We start from the raw sequence: 18,277 nt of genomic DNA on the forward strand, positions 1-18,277 counted from the left end.
GGGGTGTTCATCTGCCTCATTTCCTGTGCTGCTCAAATACACGCCACAGGGGGGTGCCAGGATATTAAACACTTAGATTAACAAACAAATCTGAAGACATTCAAATCTACAATAATTTTTAAATGTTATACTTCCATATACGTCCAAGTGTTTAAATAAAACATTCAAATGTTACATTATTCATACATATTTGAGTAAAATACACTTTCATTTTGAATCTCTCAGCCAGCCAAAATCAAATATCATTGCTGCATCCACTTGTCCTCATGATTTTTGAAAGTACTGTATATGAGCTGTACATAAACTTTCAATGATAGAAATATTATAACATCTCCAAATAACCAACACTGTTTTATTTAATTCTATAGGATATTATGGTATAACAACACATAATTACAGTATGTATATTAAATACTATATTTGAACAATTTTAGGAAAATGACAAAAATGCAATATCAGGCCTCAATATGGAATTTTACAAAATCTTATATTTTATAAAAATGTATCAAACTATAGTAGACATAATTTAGGCCTAATACTTTTGAAAGCAATCATCACTTTAAAAAAAAAAAGTCATTTATAATACAGTAGCCCTTTAAAAAAAATCCATGTTCAGTTTAGGTGCACAAAACAAGTTGAAAGTGTTTTACTGCTAGACACCTCAGGCATATGATTTTCCTTTTTAAAAATAGGGTTAAATGCTGGGACAAATCCATCACATCATCTGTGGGAGTAAGCTGAGAATCGATTGTGAGGAGAGCCTCTTCATGGGTGGTATTGATCTGCTCAACTTCTTAACAAAAACAAGTTCAGCTTTTGGTCCAGATATTGGTTCTTGCATTTTCTGGCCCAGAACCATATTTGGAGTGGTCAGTGCTGGGCTATTATGAAAACAAGATTGCAAAGCCTTGGAAAAGCAAAGACTGTCATCTTGAAAGGAAGACACAGTTAGGCACAGCTGACACCCTCATCCAGATCAATGTACCTAGAGAGAGAGCAATCCATCATTGGAGAGAGGTCACCATTTCCCAGTATAAAAGATGCCTGTTTTATGTTTACGGAACTGTGTAAGATATTTAAATGAGAAAAAGAGGCTGTGCCTCTGTGCTTTCTGTAGGTTTGAGCCAGCAGTCAGAACAAATATATATATATATATATATATATATATATATATATATATATATATATATATATATATATATATATATATATATATATATATATATATATATATATATATATATATATATATATATATTATATAAGTGGCAATATTTTTCGCTTTTTTGATTACAGCATAAGTTAACATAAGCTTAAGCAATATTCTTGTTTGAGAAACCCTGTATCGATTTAAGGGTATCAGCTAATGATTTAAATATAAATACTGTACATGAAATGCCAGAAAAAAAGAAACCTTAAGCGAGTTGTGAACAGCATAATTCGAATGCTTAATTACAGGTGAAAACTTTGCCTAGAATGGAAGCCAGCAAGGTTCTGTCAACTGACAAAGCTACAGTTGTCATCCAAGTAAATCCACAAAATACTGTCATTTGTAATGATGGACAGGAGGCCAGAGGAGCATATCATAGTATGGCTCTCACTGAATTTTTCAAAGGCATTGGGGGTAATGCATTTAATGATGATAATAAAATAAAAAGCTGTTGTCATATGTCCTCAAGTTAATAGATGTTTGCCGGTCTGATTGCCTTTTGACTGTACAGTGCATAAACCATTAATATAGCTTTTTTTTTTTTTGCTTGTGTGTAAAACACATGAATTATATGTCATTATGGGAAAAAAACTAAACAGTTTTGTAAAAACTAAATCTGCCCTGAATAGACTGTTGAGATAATGATTGGAGTGGTGTGTTTCTTATTTGGCATATACACACCATCAATAAAGACAAATACAATTACCCACCTATTCTATACTGGCATAACCTACTGGGCATCCCTTATTGTAAGTTTTATTTGATGGTTTTGCTTTATTTCCTATATTTTACAATAATTTCCAGAATGATCTTTGAAATGTTCTGTGTTTCTCTGTCAGTACACCAGTGTTGGATTTCTGTCTGTTGCTGCGCATAATAAACTTCACCTACGTGTGGTAGGTCTACGTACATTTGAATTATGCTGAAATCTGTGGCTGATAACATTTTGTCAAATTGTTTCTAATACTCAAGTCATTTTTGTGCAATTTTAAACACTATAAGCTGTCAAAAATATAGCAGAAGTTCAGATACCATCATCTGTTTGCAGAAAAGTATTTAAAAGGACCCAGAATACTAGACCTTTAATTAAAAGTTGCTTCAATTACACAACTGACCTTGCCTAACTCAACAGTTTTTGTGAGCATAAAGCCCTTTCAGTCGTCTGTTGTTTGGATAAAGACTGCAAGCAGGGTACAATGGGGCTAAACACCAATCAACACATCACTTTCCTATCCTATCTGCCTTTTGTAGTCATTATATTTATATGATTTTTAACGAGAACCGTAACTTTTCGGAAAAATAGTATGTTGCTCCAATATCAATTGTGGCTTTTTGCCAATACTGAGATCATGGTGATTTATACATGTAAGTGTGTACACCATTACCATATTTTACCTTTCACATGTCAGCTTTTCTTCGTGTAGGTGAAAGCCTCTCTGTTAATGAATGTGATCAGTGCCATTACTGCAGGGATAGCCATCGTTCTGATATCCATGAGATAGGACTCAATTCCGATCGAAGCTATCGCTATAACAGAAGTTCTCAACTCCAGTCCTCGGGACCCGCTGCTCTGCACATTTTGTATGTCTCCCTTATTTAACACACCTGAACCAGATCATCAGCTCGTCAGGAGAGACTCCATGAAATGAACTGAGTGTGTCAGATAAGAGAGAGACATATAAAATGTGCAGAGCAACGGGTCCCGAGGACTGGAATTGAGAACCACTGCGCTATAACTATCGCTCCATTAAGGTACTAATCATATACAATGTGCAATACTATAATAATGTGATCTGTTTTAGTTTGTTTTTAGTGTTTAATTGCTGTTTTATTTATTTGAATATTCCATTTACTACTTATTGAAACTAATTTTTACTGACAAAGATTGTGCTGGTCAAGCTTTTCCATACACTTACAATGAACTTCATGCCTCAAAATGAAATTAAAGTCATCATCATAAAAGTATTATAAAAATGACAAAGTAGTCCATGCGACTTGTGTGCTACTGTAGGCCTATATGTTCCAAGTGTTCGAAAGCCTAGGGAAGATGCATGCTGTGCTTGATTGTACTGCACGATGTGGAGGCAAAGAACCACTGATGTGAAGTGCATTCAAATTGTTTAATGCAAAGGCATCACTCCTCCACACAGATCTTCTCTAGATCAGTCAGGTTTCTGGGCTGTCGCTGAGAAACACGGAGTTTGAGCTCCCTCCAAAGATTCTCTATTGGGTTTAGGTCTGGAGACTGGCTAGGCCACGCCAGAACCTTGATATGCTTCTTACAGAGCCACTCCTTGGTTATCCTGGCTGTGTGCTTCGGGTCATTGTCATGTTGGAAGACCCAGCCTCGACCCATCTTCAATGCTCTAACTGAGGGAAGGAGGTTGTTCCCCAAAATCTCGCAATACATGGCCCCGGTCATCCTCTCCTTAATACAGTGCAGTCGCCCTGTCCCATGTGCAGAAAAACACCCCCAAAGCATGATGCTACCACCCCCATGCTTCACAGTAGGGATGGTGTTCTTGGGATGGTACTCATCATTCTTCTTCCTCCAAACACGTTTAGTGGAATTATGACCAAAAAGTTCTATTTTGGTCTCATCTGACCACATGACTTTGTCCCATGACTCCTCTGGATCATCCAAATGGTCATTGGCAAACTTAAGACGGGCCTTGACATGTGCTGGTTTAAGCAGGGGAACCTTCCATGCCATGCATGATTTCAAACCATGACATCTTAGTGTATTACCAACAGTAACCTTGGAAACGGTGGTCCCAGCTCTTTTCAGGTCATTGACCAGCTCCTCCCGTGTAGTTCTGGGCTGATTTCTCACCTTTCTTAGGATCATTGAGACCCCACGAGGTGAGATCTTGCATGGAGCCCCAGTCCGAGGGAGATTGACAGTCATGTTTAGCTTCTTCCATTTTCTAATGATTGCTCCAACAGTGGACCTTTTTTCACCAAGCTGCTTGGCAATTTCCCCGTAGCCCTTTCCAGCCTTGTGGAGGTGTACAATTTTGTCTCTAGTGTCTTTGGACAGCTCTTTGGTCTTGGCCATGTTAGTAGTTGGATTCTTACTGATTGTATGGGGTGGACAGGTGTCTTTATGCAGCTAACGACCTCAAGCAGGTGCATCTAATTTAGGATAATAAATGGAGTGAAGGTGGACATTTTAAAGGCAGACTAACAGGTCTTTGAGGGTCAGAATTCTAGCTGATAGACAGGTGTTCAAATACTTATTTGCAGCTGTATAATACAAATAAATAGTTAAAAAATCATATATTGTGATTTCTGAATTTTTTTTTTTTAGATTATGTCTCTCACAGTGGACATGCACTACGATGACAATTTCAGACCCCTCCATGATTTCCAAGTGGGAGAACTTGCAAAATAGCAGGGTGTTCAAATACTTATTTTCCTCACTGTATATAAATATATTTTTGATGGCGGATGGCTTTTGTCCTCAATCAATGGCCATTGGTTATGCCTTCATGTAGTTTTATGTATATATGTAAAGCCCTTTGAATTTTAGGAGGAAGGGCATCAACATAATCCTATAGTTCAGACGAGACCACTTTGGCAAGTTTACTTGAGTTTATTGAACACAATTTTATCTTTGGCGGTATGGTTCCTTATGGGGGTTCTTGCTCCATAATTAATGACATACGTAGCTTTAGCATTAACCCCCCTATGGAACCATCAGCTTGAGCAATACACAGATGATTAAGACAGTTTAGTAATTCTCCCCCTCTAAGGAGGGGGAGAATAGCAGGCCCCTCTTTTAGTTTAAGCAGCGAGGGGTGTTCGTCCCTCGCTGAGGGATTGAACAGCAGGCCCCTGCATGTATAGCAGCAAGAGGGGTGTTCTCTCCAGCAGGAGAAGATCAGCAGGTCCCCTTAAATATATATATATATATATATATATATATATATATATATATATATATATATATATATATATATATATATATATATATATATATATATATATATATTTTTTTTTTTTTTAACTGGGGTGTTCATCCCTCGCTGAGGGATTGAACAGCAGGCCCCTGCATGTATAGCAGCAAGAGGGGTGTTCTCTCCAGCGGGAGAAGAACAGCGGTCCCCTTAAATACATCAAATTATTTATTTATTATTTATTTTTTAAAACTGGGGTGTTCATCCCTCGCTGAGGGATTGAACAGCAGGCCCCTGCATGTATAGCAGCAAGAGGGGTGTTCTCTCCAGCAAGAGAAGAACAGCAGGTCCCCTTAAATATATCCCTTTTTTTTTTTTTTTTTTTTTTATGCGTTAAGGCTGGATGGCTGCATACCCCTTGACGTGTCGTGAAATGCTACTAAATCCGTGCGTTTTTTTTTTCTCTCTTTCAGTTTTGGAAAGATCCGCTTAAAGCTTTTTGGGCTAATATTAAATCCTGAGTTCTAGGCCTAATATAACGTTGGTACGCTGATGATGACCACCGACCCATAGCTTTAAGCATGGGTATGGAGACTGTTGAAGCTGCGGTGGTTGCCGCGCCTATGCGAAATGAATGGCTGGTGTAAAGCGCGGGGTCCATGCCGCATTGAAGGCATACAGTCCGGAGACGTGAAGCGAACCAATACTTGGACATAGCTTCTCCTTTCTCTGTAATGAAGAGGGGTTCTGTGTGACCTGATTTGCTGCGTGAACTTAAAAGCCGGTTCATGGCTGTGAAGGGACAAAACCCGTCGTTGGTTCTAGAAATGTTAATTGTGGTTCCGTTATTATCTCTGTCTGTTTTGGAATGTTTCAGGTAAATGGAAAAGTAATCGGCGTGAAATGATACGTCTTTGGATGAGAGATCGTGTAAGGGGTCGAATTTTTTGTTTATGGTGAATTCTCCTCCTCTGAGGAATCCGTAAAAGGTGGTGAGGAATACTGCTTCTAGGAGTGAGTTTGCGTGAGGATTAAAAAGCCCTAATCTTAGTTGGTTTACCATTGCGTGTACCTGGGAGAGGGACAGCGGCAATCGTTTATCTGGAGCTGCGGGGTTTTCCTTTTTAAGACCGTTGAGAAGGAGATGTATGGAGGGATTTTGTAACAGGCTTTGAGAGGATGGATCTAAACATCTAATGTGAAATTGGATGCCTGAAATCATAATCTTGATGGTGGAAGGTTGCAGCTTCCTAGAATCAAAGCAGTGCGTAATAAAAGCGCATATGATGGAGATATTAGCTGGGATTTTAGGCACTGAGAACGCATTGCAAAAATTTGAAAAAGACGACCACGCTGATTCATATGTTTTAAGTGTCGTCTTTGCTAGCCCTGATCTCATGTGATGAGCGGCTGATTTGAGATATTTTAGTAGTAAAGCATTTAGTCTAGGACTGTTTGGCTGAAGTCCGGGCAGCCCAGTCGTGATGAAGCAGCTCCCGGACACAGGCGTCTGAATTCCTGAAAATTAAACCGGGACAGAGAGTCAGCTATTTTATTATCCAGCCCGGGTACATGAGTAGCTTTAATAGTAAAATTGTTCATGACCGAGATCCAGGTTAGTCGCCTAATGAAACGGTTAATGAACGGCACGGAGGAACGACCTTTGTTAATAATATTTACCGTAGCTTCATTGTCGCAAAAAACGAGGATATTTTTCCTGGTCCATTTATCTGCCCATAACAAGCTAGCCATCACTATAGGATATAATTCCATGAGTGCTGTCGATTGGATTGAGGGAGCTAGTTCCTGAAGTTCTTTCGGCCATCTTTCTGCGAACCATAGATTATTAAATATCCCTCCAAACCCGACGGAAGGAGCTGCGTCAGTGAATAATTTTAGTTTGACTGAGGTCTCTATATTTTCTTCGTAGAAGAAGGAAATGCCGTTCCAGTTATCGCATAGTTGTGACCAGAATATTAAATCTGACCTGCAGCCCTCGTCTAGCGTTTTGGAAAGATCCAAGAGCCTGGAAATAAAAGAACGACCTTGGGGAATGATCCTCATCGCAAAATTGAGATGCCCCAGCAGAGAAAGAATATCCCTTTTTGTTAGGGTAGTTAATAGAGAATACGATCTTATAAAACCTCTAATCCTTTCTAGTTTATCTAGCGGGAGAGATGCTTGCATTTTAATAGAATCTAGCGTGATCCCCAGAAAATCAAGGACGCGAGAAGGACCTTTTGTTTTTTCTTCTGCTAGGGGAATACCGAATTTATTAAATGCTTTAACCAGGAGATTTATGCTGCGCGATGGGTTAGCGTCTGGAAAATCGATGAGCAAAAAATCGTCCAACAGATGAAGAACGAATGGTAGTTTAAAATTATTCAGGAGGACCCAGCAGAGTGCTTCGGACAGTGTATCAAAAATTTTGGGGCTGCTTTTACACCCGAATGTGAGTCTGACTGAAAAATAATATTTGTTCCGCCAACTAACGCCGAAAAGATGCCACTGGGACGGGTGTAAGGGCATAATTTTGAATGCGTCCGTGATATCCGCTTTACTGAGCCACGCTCCTCTGCCGGCTAATTTAATGAGTTTAATTGCGTTGTCCACGGTGGAATAACACAGGGAAAAAGGTTCTGAGGGAATTAAACTGTTGATGCTTGGAACCCCTTCGGTGGAGTGGGGAGCGGATAAATCGATGATTAGACGTTTTTTTCCTGAGTATTTCCTGACTGCAACTCCTAAAGGGTTAATACGGAAACGTTTGAAAGGAGGTTGATCGAAAGGTCCGATCATATATCCCTTCTCTACTTCTTTCCCCAGCAGTTCATCTACGGCCTGTGGGTCTTTGACAGCCGACTGAAGGTTTTGACAGGTGAAGGAAAATGTGGGCAGGTAGGAAAGACCAGCTAGAAAACCGTGCATGAGCCCTAAAATAAGATAAGACACGAAACAGCGGTTTGGATGCTTTGTTAGAGCTTTCCCTAGCTCTGTAGTGTTCACCGGGGTGTTTATTTCTTTCTTTGGAATTTTGCGCGGCGTGGACATGAGAACTTCGGGTGACTGTTCCCGCAATAGCTGCAAGCATGAAAGAATTTACAATTATTACGAGTACAGACATTCTCGTTGAAATTAAAACAGAGAGGAGTTTGTCTTTCAGGCTTCACCTGTTCCGGTGCCGAGGCGCTGGTGTCATGAGTTGAAGCAGTCTTAGGGCAGAGAGATGCGGTGTGGGAAAACGAGCCGCAAAGTGAGCATGACAGCGCTCGGTGGCCTGTAAAGTGCCTGCTAATGAGAGCAAGATCGACTACGGACCAGTCCAGTCGCTGGTTAAAGCATTGTATGTACATTGCTGCTTTGGATGAAAACGATTTGTGGTATTCATAGAAAAGTGTTCCTCCGTAAGACATGGCGAGATCCGATATAATGGCTAGATAAGTGTCTAGTTCCTTTCTTCTTTCTGGATATGCTTCGCAGATGATATCTCTGAACACGCCGAAAGCTACGTTGAACTCGGCCATGGTTAAACTCTTAGTAAGTCTTAGGTCACTATCTTTTAGAATAACCGATACGTCCCCACAATCCACAATCCTTCGTTCATTAGTTTCTGCACATAACAAAATTTTCACTAGGTTGATGTCATTACCTGATAGGATTTGAGCGCACAGGTGAGGAGAAATAGCAGCTGCTGGGGGAAAGAAAGGTGCACCTGTGGAAGCTGCTGGTAACGCTGATCCGAGAGTTCTCCTGGGAAGATTAGCAGCCGGATCGGGAGTGAAAGCGCAGTCTGGAGTCGAGCTGGAAGTCTGCCCGTCGAAAATCGCCCGATGTGCGGAAGCTGAGCGTTGTGATTCCAGTGCTTGGATCCTGTTGTCCATGTTGGAGAGGGATCCTTGGATTGCAAGCAGCGCTGAGAAGATCCTGTCATCTCCTTGCTCTGCCGGCGCCTGGGAGGGGTGAGATGATTTTGCCTTTTTTGGAGTTAGATTCGTCTGGTCGGTGGAAGTCTTCCTTCTTTTCTCTGTGGCTTTACGGCCGGTGGCTCGGGGGAGAGACGGCGCTTCGTTGGTAGAAATGGGCTGCAGGTCTTGGACTTCTTGTAGGAAGTTCCAGAGCTGATCGTGACTCAGATTCGGAGGAGCTTGTACGTTGAGGGAGTACAGGGTGGACAAGATCCTTTCTTTGGGCCAATCGTTAATAGAGAGAGGATTCCTTGCTGCTATCCTAGAACTGCGCCTCACTAACTGAGCTGGATCGAGGTCCTCAGTGTGACGATCTTGACTCTCGTCCGGAGAATCGTCGGATATTTGTCCTAGGATGTCTGAAGTGTCCATTGCCAGGAACCAACAGGTAAGAGTTGATAGAAATAACGTCAAGTTAAATTTCATGCTGAGGTTAGCTGTATCGCGGTTCTTGCGAGTAGTTTAAGTATGTTTCCCAGGCGGAAGTGCCGCGTATATATATCCTTCCGGTCTAATAGGAGAACGGTAGTGGTTGGAGCAATTTGACAGCTGACCGCGTCAGCTGATCGCAGCCTATGCCTACGTGGCCTGTCTGAACTAACGCTGTGCTTGATTATAAAGCAAGCTCAAATGAATCCTCCTTAGCGGTTCTTCACAGACCACACACACAGAGATGCTATAATAGTGATCAGACATCCACTTCATGCATCAGTAAACATCTATACGTTTTTATTATGTTTATATTTCTGTCATGACAACTCTCAGAGAGTTTGGCATGGAAATGAGTATGACTATGTTAATGTGTTTGATCTTGGCGGAATAGATCTGCTACGCTGCTGCCGCTTGTATTGCTGCTGTTGCTGTAGAGCATGAATACACGAATCACACCCATAGCAGATCTATACAGGTGGAGCTGGAGTTTTTTTTTTTTTTAGTAAATAAAGATTAAGTCCACAGTGCTTGTTCTCCTGCTCACTCAGAAATTTAGTCGATTCATTGTGACACAACTAATCGAATCAGAGACTTGGTGAATGCAGTGCATTTGGACAGTAGGTTGATTGTCGTAGTAGCCTAATTTGTTCCTCAAAGGTTTCTGGGTGAGCAAGGAGTGTGAATTAAAAGGGGGTGGCAAATATAAATGGTAAAAGAATTATCAGTGGGTGGCAAACAACTAAAGCTACACTTCATTTGCAATCTTTAAAACATAATTCTATCCATTGTATTTGGTTATTTTCTCAGGTATTGTAAAATGTCTGGAAGATTAATCTAGATTACAGATTAAATACAATATAAATACTTGTAGTAAAATATCCTGAGTGCAGCCATTTGGTTAAGTGAGAGAATCTAGACTAGAGTATCCGTTCAGTGCAGCAGTCATGGGCTCACAATTGTATAGAATTGCAATAGTGAGAGGCTCACATGATCTTAAATATCGACTGGACTGAAGAGTCTCCCTCTCCTTCATGCATTTATCCTTTATTATCATTCTCTCTGCCCACTTACTCTCTCAAAGTGGATGAAGTAAGAGGAATATCCTGTGCTCCTTGTGAAATAAGTATCCTGTCCAAAAGTGATTCCCTTCTCTCTGCTGTAAGTGGAATGGGAAAGAGGGAGAAACCCACAGCCTATACCAGATTTTATTTTCTTATTTTTTCATTTCTGAAAAAAACAACAACCTAGATACAGCCGAAGATCATGTTTTTAAAGAGTAAAATGGTGGAAGCTGCTAGGATCCAAATACTTGATAAATCATGCATTATCTGAAATATTGTCTTAAATGTCTTGAGCTCATAAATTAGCCACTTGTCTGTTGGACCAGATTGATAGACAGTAAGAAAGAAAAAAGGTCAACCCTTATGTCAAACATGAATGTGAGAAGAGTTAATGACCAGAATATCACATTGTTGAAAAAAGATGAATACTGATAGGAAAAACCCCTGCTGTCAGCGAGGAGTAAAATGATCCACACACACGTGATTATTTTGCTTCGGACAGCTTTGCTTTGCACAGGATTATTTAGTAATATTAAATATCCTAATTCTCAGATTAGTAAAGTTTTGGTCTGTGTAAAATATTTTACACATACATATTTTAAAAAAAGCAAAAATTATAAATAAATGAAGATTTACATTTTGGTCCAGAAACAAAATTGCCAGTTTATTCATTCATCTCTTTTTCTGCCGTAACAGCAATAACAATGTATTTATTTGAACAATACATTTAAAAACACCATTTATTTTCTCTTTTCCATCTCCTGTACTAACATATTTTCCCTTTCTCTTCCCATCCCCTCTCTTCTCGAGGAGTCATGCTAACCCATATCAGCAAAAAGCACCTGCTCACCATTGCTTTCATAATGACATGAATCCCTCCTGTTCATCCTTCTGTCCAACCTTCCTCTAATCTGCCTCTTTTCATTATCATTCACCCTGATACATTATAGTTTTCTGTGATCCACGGCTCTGTGCGGTGCATGTCTCATTATGAAACAATAAAAAAACAGTTTGTTTTTCACTAAGTGGCACACTTATTTCACAGTTTTAGGTCATAGAAGTCTTAAGTGTTCCAGTCTGTATAAAATAAAGCAAGTCCATATATATTTATTGTACTTTTACTATTTGAATTAGATGAGATACAGATTTCAATAATAAGAAAAAAGCATTCAGAGTTGAACTGACTCAGACACGTGTGAATGATCAGAAACACTAGCTTTACTAAGCTTCAGTTTTGTTTTTAAGTTCCCAAGCAGATGATCTAGTGGTTTATTAAAGAAGGTCTCATAAGGAAAACAGTATGACATTCTTTCCCTTTGCAGCCTTTCCACCTGCAAAAAGTGATAATGATGGTCCTTCATTTTACCTTGATTGGTGAAGCCTCAGAATCAGAGAGGAGGTTCAGCCCTTCAAGATGTCTAGACATAACCGTGTCCTTTTTCTGTCTGTAGTCATCTATCACTCAACCTGTCTTACTGTAGTTATTCATTAACACATCTTGAAACATGAAACAAAAAACGCCGTTTGTGAATTCCTGTTTCAAAATACATTTTTCCACCTCAATTTCTTCATATTTCTATATGTTCCTTAATTATTTTTCACCAGCCACCAGCCTTATGTAACATACTTCTGAGTTTCTTTGCTACATAACTGCTCGTAAACATCCAAATAACATCCAAACAATATATAAATCAATTTGCTCAAAAAAACATTGGACCTGAACTTATAATATTAAAAAACACACACACAAATTGGCAACACTAACAGAACAGTTCCAATGCACTTCATTCATTGCTTGTTTATTGGCTAAAAATAACTATTTATTTTCAGTCTAAAAAATACACTATCCATCTGTCAATAGTAGTCTACTCTGTATCATACTAAATCTTCTTTCAGCAAATCTTATAGATAAAATCATTTTAGGGCCTTGTAGGTAAAGAAAAATGTGATATTAGAATACAAAAGAGGAGTAAGCAGTGTGAGAACAGTGTGAGCATGTGGCTAATATCACACAGTTCAGTTGACAAAAAAAATCCACCTTTCTTCATTTTGTTTTTGTTCTGTGGAGTTTCTCAACACTGTGAAGTCATTATTATTGTGATTTCCCTCGGATTTGGTGTGAGACTCTAACTCCTGCATGGGGTGGTGACATTATAGGTGCCGTCCTCCAGAAACTCATCTTCACTCAGGCTTATATGAAGGCAGGTGTCATTCATAGGTGAAGAGAATGAGATGGTTTGCTCATAGCCCAGCTGTGTGGTCCCACCATTCACAGCTGGATGATCCTCAGGTAAGCTGCTGCAGGTACTGGATGTGGAGATGAACGCAGAGCTCTGGTCATCAGAGGGGTCGTCTCTGGATTGGGGGGATACAAGGGATTTGTCATTGGAGCGCACGCCAGAATCCTCGCTGGCCGAACATGACACGCTGTTGCCGTTGGTGTGAGAATAGAAATCCCCCGGAGAAATGGAACATAGCGTGATGTCAGGAAACGAGGAGCTGCCGCTCACGTTTGTGAATGCGTTCCCATTTACAGGTGTGGCTACAGCTGAAGATCTTGACTCCGCCTCTACACCCGGAGAGAGAGTCCTGTTCGACCGCTTGCGGTTCAGGGGCTGAGGAGGTGGGTCCAGTTTAGGGATGGTTTGTTTATACCTGCGGACACAAAAAGAAAGCAAATTTTGTAGGCCAATCGGCTTGTCTGGGTAAAATTTTTGCAGAAAATTACTGACACAGAATACCATAAAAGTTTTATAGTATGTTTGTCCTAACTAAGCACATAACGCAGTCCAATTTGAAAACAAATATGTGCTTTTTAACAAATATTTTACATGAAAGAATTGTTTTCATTCAATCTGCTTGACTGAACGTGTTCCTAGTTCATTTCGACAAGTGGAGGAATTATAAAAGAATTGAAAGTGATGTTATTTGCTAATTAAAAGCTTTTGTTAATTACAATAGAGGTGAAATAACATCAAATATAAATATTATACACTGAAAAAAATTATTAGTTGAATTTAATAAAAAAATGTATGGTAAGTGGTTGCACACAATTGATTTAAGCTACATTTAAACAAATGTATTAACTAAAATTGAATAAGTTTTGACAATATGGGACCTTTAAGTACAAAAATTACTAAAACGAAAACTGATATAAATATAAAGCTACATAGAAATATTTAAAAATGACAAACGCACATAATAAAATGACTAAAACTTAAAACAAAAATTAAAAGCTAATTAAAATATTAATAAATCTTGCTAAACATGGCTAATAATTCTGCACACCTGAATTAAAGGCGTTTTTCATTTCCAGCCTTCATGAACAATTATATATCACTTATAAATGATTAAATTAATAATGTAAAAGTAATCTAAGGATGTAATGTAAACTACATATACAGTATATATATATATATATATATATATATATATATATATATATATATATATATATATATAACATTTGTTGTCTTTTTTTCTATAGAAAAAATAAAAGTAAAGGGCAATATAAAATAAATATGATAGATATGCTTATCAATTGTGGGTAAACAGTCTAAGATTCTTAAATACGCTTTCTTGAATATCTTACTAATGCAGTAAGATCATGCAAATGTTAATAAATTCTGATAAGATGACTCATTGTAAATGAGTAAATGTTTTAGTAATTTAAAATAACAAGTGACTTTGCTGAACAAATAAGTGAACAAATCTTTTAAGTAAAAGATAGCGAATCCCCATAGCTACTATGTGGCGTGTGACACCCACAGCCAAACAAAAAAATATTGATTTTAATTGAACATTGATTTTTAAATGCAGTTAGGGAAATCACAGTGGGGAGATGGGCTTGGCTTGTGTAGTGTACAATGCTGAATCATCAATAAGAGCTCATACACAATTCTTTAAGACACAGTCTACATTCTGCACGTGTGTGTGTGTGTGTGCGTGTGCACTTATCTCTGTCCCACAGTTCCCCTGCTGGGTAAATTAAGTAGAGAAAGAGAGGGAGAGAGAGAAAATGGGAGACAGAGCTGCAGGTTCTTGTATTGATGGCTCTACTAAAAATAACTGCAATGCAGTCACTCAGCATAGGACAGAGAAAGCACAACATAAGACTATCTGTCTCTTTCTCTCACTCATACTTATTAAACACATGCAAAAGCAAAATCATATGATATGCAAAAACATAAATAAAATAGATACTATACAGCAGGCTACTTAAGTTAGATTTAAACATTTTAAATGCAAAAGTTGCCACAGTGCTCGTGGGTGGTTGTCAGGGTTTTGCTATGCAGTTTCTAATGTGTATGGAGTGGTTTTTGATGTGTTGCTATGCAGTTGCTAGGTGGCTGGTCAGTGATTGGTTATTGTTTCAAGTTTAAAGAGCCCACCCCCAAGTCTCTATGATGTTCGGCTCTCTAGATACAACTTGGGAGCATACTTCATTGTAAATCTATGGGATTTTTTTCATCTGTTTTATCAAAATTTTGAGTATGATCTGTTAGTGTAAGTAATAATATACTTTCCCTCAATCAGCAACACAAGGTGTTCAAATCCCTAATCTTACGTATGAACAATAGTACAATGGTAGACTAATAAATACACATACAATCCAACATATTCAGTGTAACTTCACAAGCAAAGCTACTGCCATTTGATCTTGGACCTTGGCTGCTAGTGTAAGAATTTTCTGTTTCTTTTCCACTTTCTCTCCTTCCCCTAATTAGCATACGATCACATCAGCAATCCCGTCTAGCCCCCGACCAAGCGCTGTCACATCTCCTCCCCCACATCTTTCCAGAGAGCACTCATCTCCTCATCTCAGGGTCCTCACATTGACTCATCTTCCTGTGGGTGTCCAAAGCCAAGTCATTTCATTTTCAATATTTTTCCATAACGTATGCCTCTACTTTCAGTGTACATGTACAGTACTGTTATATATGTGTGTGAGTGTGTGTTTGTAAATGTTAAGAGCCCTGATAAATCTTGTGAATATTAGATCTTGAATAGCGGTGACTCTTGTAGAATTGGGATGAAATGTCGCACTAGCCATTTAGTAAGTCTTAACAATATAACCTTAAGTAAAATGCCATAGCATCAATAATGAATAAGCTTAATTTACTCCTCATAATGCAAAATCTCATTATTCAATGTTGCACTTGTTAAGCCACAGGAGCTGTGGATAAGGGCTGCAACTGATATAGCCTATTGTGCCATCAGATTAAAAATTAAAAGCTCCCTGAGGGAGAACATTAGTCTTGCTCCTGATCATGGTAATGTAGTGTGAGTATGTGTAGATATTTAATTCTAGAAGAGGAATTTAGTGTGTTAAATCCAAATATGTGAATAATTAAGTATTTTAATCCTGATTTATTCCCTTTAAAACCCTGTTGATATTTGACACCAAAAGCACAAACCCATACACAACAAACTTCATTTGATGAATTCACTTTGATAATGAGATTGTAAGCTGGTGTACTGCATGATTCAAGCTAAACCATAACATATATTAGTGAGGTCTCATAGACGCAATGGTTTTCATAAGATAATGCGATTTACTATACCCTACCCTTAAACCCAATGCCGGGTCTAGACTACACAATATCAGCCAGATTTTGGCACAATCCATTTAACGTAGGATATTGTGGTGATTTGTAAACGACAATGAGCATCAGGAAGCAAGAATCCATCGTTTCATCTTGTACAGTGTATCATAGTGGATGGCAACCGATGCCGCATCTGTGATTCTTCACAATGTAACAACAGAAAGACTAGTGTGTTTAATTTTTTTCCGGTCCTCCACGACAAGTTACGTCACATCTATGCCGTTGGCCAATAGGAGCACAGAATCTCTTTGCTACACAGCTTTCAAACATGGTGAAACGAAAGAGAGATGATGGTATTGGTGCTGCTAGATGGAATTATGCAATGGAGGAAAGGTTCTTGGAGCTATAATAACATAGTCCTCCTGCCTTTATGATGTTTCCACGAAGGACTACCACAACAAAGTGAAAATAAATGCTGGTGAACAATAGTGGAGGTGCTTCAGCAACTCGGTGAGTACTGGAATTAGCATTAAAGCTACAATATGTCATTTTTTTCGCCGGTAGGGGTCACTAACCTCTTACAATAACAAAGGCGTAGGTGGATGACGCATAAGCGGAATTATGGAACTTGTCGTCATGCCGATGGATCAAATAATGTTTATGTTATAGTGAAAACATTCATGTTTTTGAACATGACTGTGGTATGAAGCAGGGCACAATTGCTACTAAGAGACAGATATCAGCGCCACACGCGAGTCCCACGGATATAAGGAATGAGGACATTTTATTCCACCGAATGCAAGTGCAGAATTACTACTCACACAGGTCAGTTTATTTGACAAATTAAACTTGTGAGGTAACGCAGCGCTGTTTCACTTGGTCTAACGTTACACTATCACACTAAACTGCATTTGAGTGTGTTGAAAGTTATAATGTTATTCTATGTGTTAGTTTGTTGGCTGTATGAGACTAGCAGTAAGCTAGATCAACATTAGAATAACATACTGATCATATTCTAACATTTCATCATGTTGTTCTATATAACATTGATTTGTTTTATGTACATTTGCTCACCTGTCTAATAAAGTACATGCAAGAGCGGCGTCTCTGTCAAGTCGAAGTTTGTCACGGACGTGGAGCTCTCGGCTTTTCGAAAAGGCCACGTTGATATTGATCCTCGTTTTAATTCTCCTTTTGTCCCAAAGTCTGCTTGCCATGGTCCATAATGTTTGAACGAAACAACAACAGCGTGCCGCTAGACGTTACGCAGTTGTCCACGTCTGTCGCCATGGTTACAATGACAGTACGAACGGAAACCAGGGATAACGCGAATATTACATCATTGACAGGCGGCAATGACCAGGGACGAGCCATTATTTAAAATTAGAATTTCTTCTGAAATTAAAAATCTTTGGGAACCTTTGGGATTTGTAAGTACACAACTGCAGGAAATATATCACACTGTGCAAGTGATTTTTGGATATTTTATTACAACAATCTTACATATTGTACCTTTAAGCTAACATGCCGCTTTTGGTAGCCATTGTTTGTTTACGCTCTTGTTTCCGAAAGTCACACACAGATTTTCATTAAGACAGTATTTAATATGGTACACCCCTTTAATCATTAAAGGTTTAATCATTAAGCTCATTCTCATTTTTACATTTAGATTACCTTTGTTATCATAAAACTCACTTAAAGTTAAGCTAAAAAATGCAATAACCCTTAAAAGTTTTTATTTAATTTATTTAAGTAGTATATGATTGTATAGAAAAATAGTATAGAATATAAGCCATAAAATAAAATAAAAAAAGTATTTTCAGTTCAGTGCAGGAAATTCCATACAGAGCTAATCACATTTTCTAGCCCCTAATCACAGAAAACGTTTTAATAAAAAAATATTTTTGGATGTTTATTTAGCGTTTTGAATTAAACCTAATTACCTGGCCTGGAACCTAAATACCCACCACAATATAAGGACTTTGGGTCCTCATAATGTAGGTCAAACAAGTACTGTTTTTCTTGTGGGGGTAATTTCAGGTTAGGCACAATGTAGGATAAACCAGCCCCACGCGTGCACCCCTGTACTCATCATTCATCATCCATTCAGCATGCCAATGTAATTAAAGAAAGTACAATTACAGTTATACTCACAGGAGGTTGG

The 18,277-nt window shown here is 38.6% G+C and overlaps 1 protein-coding gene across 1 annotated transcript in view; it reads right to left on the reverse strand.

Moving 5' to 3' along the window:
- Positions 1-11,215: 11,215 nt before the first annotated feature.
- Positions 11,216-18,277, reverse strand: part of LOC308690933 (carboxyl-terminal PDZ ligand of neuronal nitric oxide synthase protein) — a 51,855-nt gene continuing 44,793 nt past the window's right edge. Inside the window, exon 11 of the mRNA XM_081365723.1 lies at positions 11,216-13,222. Coding sequence (XP_081221849.1) covers positions 12,694-13,222 — 529 coding nt within the window. The 3' untranslated portion in view covers positions 11,216-12,693. The remainder of the gene's footprint in view (positions 13,223-18,277) is intronic.

This window comes from Scardinius erythrophthalmus (assembly GCF_964197995.2).
Source record: "Scardinius erythrophthalmus genome assembly, chromosome: 5".
NCBI classification, from domain to species: Eukaryota; Metazoa; Chordata; class Actinopteri; order Cypriniformes; family Leuciscidae; genus Scardinius; species Scardinius erythrophthalmus.